A 5,456-nucleotide genomic window follows, 5' to 3' on the forward strand; every position below is an offset into this window, starting at 1 on the left:
GCTCCGCCCCTCGCCTCCCGACCGGGCCCGGATTCCCAGGCCAGAAGCAGCCAGCCCCGGAGGGGAAGGCGCGTCAAAGCCCGATGAGCCGCGGTGCCCCCAGCAGCGCCCTCCTCCCATAGGCCGCAAAGGCCGGCTCAGCGCTGGCGCTGCCGCAGCCCCCACCAGGCCCGCGCCCCGGGCTCTGGCTCCGGCGGACGCCGCCCTCGTCTCTCACCTGCGTTCCCACCACGACGATCTGAGGCAACTGGATGATGTCGGCGCCCACCGTGTTGAAGACATCCTGGAGCTTGTTAATAACTGGAATTAGCGCCTCCATGACTCCGAAGACACAGGACCCCCGCCCGGCCGGCCGTGGCAATGAATGGGGCCGGGGCCCAGAGTCCGCCTCCTTCCTCCTCTCCTCCGCCTTCTCCTCGGGAGCCGGCACCCATTGGGCCCCGCCCGCCCGCTACCTGCCCCCTCCCGGCAGGCCATGCGCTAAAAGGAAGGTGGAGAGAACCGAGCCTGCCGGGAGTTGTAGTTCTGGATCAGAGGAACGAGGGGCCTACGGCTTCCAGAAGGCTGCGCCGCGCAGGCAGACTGGGCGGAGAGCTGGGGCGCTTGGGACGGGCGTGGTTCTCAGGCTCTTGTCAAAAGACCTTGGAGCGAAGGAGAGTAGGAGGGAAAATACACGTCTGTCTGTATTCGGAGCATAACGGGTGTGAAAATGCCGGATATAGATATGTGTTCAGTATAGCAGAGAATCTTGGTTATCCAAGATGTCATTTCCTTTTGAAGACGCTTGTTCCATAAGGGCGGGTTAAAGAGGCTTAAAGGGGGCACCTGGGTGGTTAAGCGTCAGACTTCGGCTCAGGTGATGATCTCACTGCTTGTGAGTTGGAGCCCCGCATAGGGTTCTGTGCTGACAACTCAAAGCCTGGAGCCTGCTTCACATTCTGTGCCACCCTCTCTCTCTCTCTCTCACTGTCCCTTCCCTGCTCATGCTCATGCTCTGTCTCTCAAAAATAAATAAACATTAAAAAAATTATTTTTTAAAAAGAGGCTTAAAGAATAGCTCAGAGCTTCAGACACCCCAGTCAGGTGCAAAGGGTCTGTAGGCTGATACTGGAAGACGTGGGGGTGCTATTTTGCACAAATACAACACCAAGCTCTGGTTGAACACGCCGGTTCTCGTGTTGTGAAAGAAGCTTATGTCAAGAGTTTTGGAGGGGAAAGGCTGAGCCCTTGTTCTCTATATTCTGTATAAAATTTTATTTGCTGTGGCCTGATTCCTGACAAAGTGGAGATCCGATAACTGCCTTACTTGCTTTTTGCTAAATGTGCCTAGTTATATTCCTAAATGTTATTTTTCTTTTTAGACAAGAGCGTATTCTCCTCTACTCCAAACCCCCAAAGCTTTCTTATTTCAAAGTATAAAAACGGGACATTTGAGCAAAAACCTAAAGTAGGTGAGGAGAAAGCCCCTTGCTTTATTTTTCTCCATAGTATTTATTTCCATCTCTCATGCTACATATTGAACTTATTTACTCTCTCCTCTTGCTAGATTATTGGCCTCTGGAAGCCAGGGATTTTTGACTGTTTAATTTACCGGTGCATCCCTAGCCCCTAGAAAGTGACAAACAAGATACTAGTTGCAGTCTCAATCACATCTGAGTTTACAATCTAACAGGATGACACTATTCATTATAAACGGGTGAAGTGCTCTGACTGACTGTATTATAGGACACATAATAGGAGTACCTTTACTACTCTGAGGGGGAAGAGTAAAAATTCCAGCAAGACTTTCTAGAAGTCACCAGATTTAGTCTCCAGGAGGGTCAGAACACCTGCAATAGTGGAAGTGGTGCAGTAGGTACCGTTCACCTGCACAGCCCTACACAGTAGCCCTGAGGAACATGCTTGATTTGTTCAGTAGGACCCATGGTAAATAGTCAATAAATATTTTGGGGCAAATGAATAAAATATCATATAAACTAAGACCTGAAGGTCCACAAGTAGTGTTCTAGCATCTTTCCAAGTTTTATGAACGTTCAGTTTTTTTAAATGTTTATTTTTTAGAGAATTTTTTTAGAGGGAGAGGATCCAAAGTGGGCTCTCTAGTGTCAGATGCAAGGCTCAGACTCATGAATCATGAAATCGTGACCTGAGCCAAAGTCTGACATTTAACCAACTGAGCCACCCAGGCATCCCTCTCTTCTCTTTTTTAAAAATAAAAATTTCAGAACTCCAAAAAAAAAAAAAAAAAAAAGAGCAGACAAGATATTTATTCCAAATCCTCTTATTTTCTACCCAAGATGATATAGTAGTCGGATTTTACCCACTTTGCTTCTCAGCCCTCTACTGAGACTTCCATCTCTTCTTTTTCTCTGAGCAGTCTGAATTCCTTCCAAGAAAAATAAGCAGAGAGTAGGCTCATGGAGAAGCTCCATGGGCATAATCAGTAACCTCTTCATAGGGGCAAGGTGCCCTGGGGCCACAATGATGCGACTATAACTGTTCTTCCCTTATTTGTGGCACCAACAAACAGTCTTTTCCTATCTGCAAAATTAAAAGAACAAGCATGCATATATTCCAGAAAGACTAATAGCATGAATTTATGTGGCCTTAAATTAAATTTAAATTATAAAATATCTCTTGGGGGGAACATCCAGAGCCTTATAATGTGCTTTGGGAGTAATAGTGCCTACTTTTTAATTGTCTTTTTTCAATGAGAAATAACCACATGACCAGTGCACCAAGTTCTCCTATCACCACTGCCACCAGTTGGGCTTAAGCAGCTTGTCCAGGACTTCTCTAGACTCTAGAGCATTGAGTTTATCTGATTCAGAGGAAAAGAAACCTATTTGAGGCTGCAGAAACAGGAAGTGGTGAGGCCTTGAAACAGTACAGCTCTATTTTGATAAAAAAGGCAGGATACTCTACGTGCAGTGTGTTTCACTGGAGACAAATAAAGCAAACCAATAGGGGTTTTCATGTTTTAAATTCAGAATATTCTTTGGGCACCTGGGTGCTGCAGTTGGTTGGGCCTCCGACTTTGGCTCAAGTCATGATCTCAAGGTCTGTGAGTTCACGCCCCACATTGTGCTCTGTGCAGACAGCTCAGAGCCTGAAGCCTGCTTTGGATTCTGTGTCTCCCTCTCTCTCTGCCCCTCCCCTGTCTGTCGTGCTCTGTTTCTCTCACTTTCAAAAATAAATAAACATTAAAAATATTTTAAAAATAAATACAGAATATTCTTGCTTGTGGGAAAGTCACTTAGCCAAGAAGTATGACTTTCCTCATCTAAAGTAGGATAATGTGCTTCTCAGTGAGCTACTATGAAATCACATTAAGCCACTATCATGTACTGTCTCCAAAGGCTTTTAAAGAACAAACAACAACAAAACTAAAAAAACAAAAACAAAAAAACCCTCTTCTCCTTTGTCCATCTCTCCCTTACCATAGGTTTCTGATTTAGACAGGATCCAGGGTCATTTGGTTGTAACGTTAAGACCCTACCTCCTCAGGTCAAGCTGACCCTAATGGAAAAATACCAACCATTGTTTCACTCACCAACCCTTTCCCGCTTGAACAATTAAGGGGTGGGCAATAGGGCTCTGGAAGTCCTAAAATGTAACCCATAAATTATAACTTAAAGATTAACTCGTTTTTCAAGATACTGTTGCAAGATCCCACCCTTTAACCGCAAAGTTCTCGCTTCTGTGCACCTGCTTCGCCTCCCCTTCGGACCTATGATTGGTCATTTCAAATCTCTCCTGAGACAAAGAACTCTAACATTGATAGGTGTCTTCCAAATCTTAAGTTGTGTGTCAGAATGTGATTGAACCCCATGAACCCAAACTATGATTGGTTGCCTCAATGATGACCTTTTCTGCTTTGTTATGACCTATGTAGCCCCTGAGCTTCAGATCAGCGGCGCTCTCCTGAAGACTTGCCAACACTCGGGAGGGGCTGTTCAGCCGAACTAAAATAAACCCCAATAACCAATTCCGTTTTTGTGTTCGTGGATTCTATTCTCTGTGACTCACATTGGGAAAAAGGTCTAACAGCAGGTCACAGACATTTAATTCAAACCAACGAGCTCAAAAAGAGGGATTGATTAGCTTGTATAACCAAAGGGCTAGCATGATGTTGGCCTCAAAATTAACTGGAACGCGGCTCAGGTAGCATCGGAATTCTCTTTACCTCTTATCTCGGCTTCTCTCTGCATAATCTACTTTATTTTCTCAAATCAATCTATTTCTATGGATGAGGTGAGCAGGCAGTGGTGGGAGCTGTAGGGCTTTCATTGAACAAGTTGCCGCAGGGCAGATGATGTTGAGTGAATATGAGGGAGGAACTGAATCTAGGTTTCCACCCCATTTCCTCGGTATATGAGTTTCCTATTGCTGCCTTAACAAATTGTTTTGTGCTTAAAACAACAAAAATGTATTATCTTACAGCTCCGTAGGTCAGAGGTCCAATGTGGGTCTCACCTGGTTAAAATCAAGGTATCATCAGAGCTGTATTCCTTTCTGGAACCTCTCCAGAAAAATCCACCTCTTTGTCATTTGCAGATTTGAGGATGCTCACATTCCTAGCTCTCATCCCCCTCCAACATCTTCAAAGCTAGCAATGTCGCATCACTTTAACCCTGCTTCTGTCATCACATCTCTGAGTAAAGCCAAGAAAGTTTCTTTTTTTTTATTTTGTTAATGTTTTATTTATTTTTGAGACAGAGAGGGACAGAGCATGAGCAGGGAGAGGCAGAGAGAGAGGGAGACACAGAATCGGAAGCAGGCTCCAGGCTCTGAGCTGTCAGCACAGAGCCTGACATGGGGCTCGAACCCATGAACATGAGATCACGACCTGAGCCGAAGTCGGAGGCTTAATCGACTGACTGAGCCACCCAGGCTCCCCAAGAAAGTTTCTCTTTTAAGAACCCTTGATTAAATTGGCCCACCTGGACAACCTAGAACACCCTCCCATCTCACAAAGTCTGTACCACATCAGGTTAAGGTGATTGCTCTGAAGATGAATCTGACCCAAGCAGGGCCATTTAGAAGCCTTCCCTCATAATTTTTTTAAATTAAATTAACCAGAGAATGTTCTCTTTCTGGTTATGGAACTATAAGGATGTGAGTCACTGTCTCCAGATATCATGTTTCCTACCACATGAATAAATTGGTTGTGGAAACCAATCTCTTATTCACCATTAAAAATTTTCCCAAATCCAACACTGTCCTATACTTTTAAATGTACATATATAGACTTAATCTAGGAATTCCAGTCCCCATACTTAATCACTCCTTTTCTTTCTTGCCCTTTCCACATTATATTATTAAACATTTATTGAGTGCTTTCTGGGTGTGAAGCAGTGTGCTAAGCATTTTGCAGTTGCTTTGTGGGATAGGTGTACAGATGTGGAAACTGAGGCTCCAGAGATTTATTTAAGTGATACATTTACATAGCTAAT

At 44.6% G+C, this 5,456-nt stretch overlaps 1 protein-coding gene across 7 annotated transcripts in view; it reads right to left on the minus strand.

The window, feature by feature from the left end:
- DNM1L (dynamin 1 like) overlaps window positions 1-454 on the minus strand; it is a 50,653-nt gene extending 50,199 nt beyond the window's left edge. For all 7 annotated transcript variants that reach the window (XM_029955654.1, XM_029955653.1, XM_029955650.1 and 4 more), the window contains exon 1: window positions 218-454. In XM_029955654.1, the coding sequence (XP_029811514.1) occupies window positions 218-319 (102 nt within the window). In that variant the 5' untranslated portion in view covers window positions 320-454. The remainder of the gene's footprint in view (window positions 1-217) is intronic.
- Between the last annotated feature and the right edge of the window lie 5,002 nt (window positions 455-5,456).

Source organism: Suricata suricatta, chromosome 10 (genome assembly GCF_006229205.1).
Source record: "Suricata suricatta isolate VVHF042 chromosome 10, meerkat_22Aug2017_6uvM2_HiC, whole genome shotgun sequence".
Taxonomy (NCBI): domain Eukaryota; kingdom Metazoa; phylum Chordata; class Mammalia; order Carnivora; family Herpestidae; genus Suricata; species Suricata suricatta.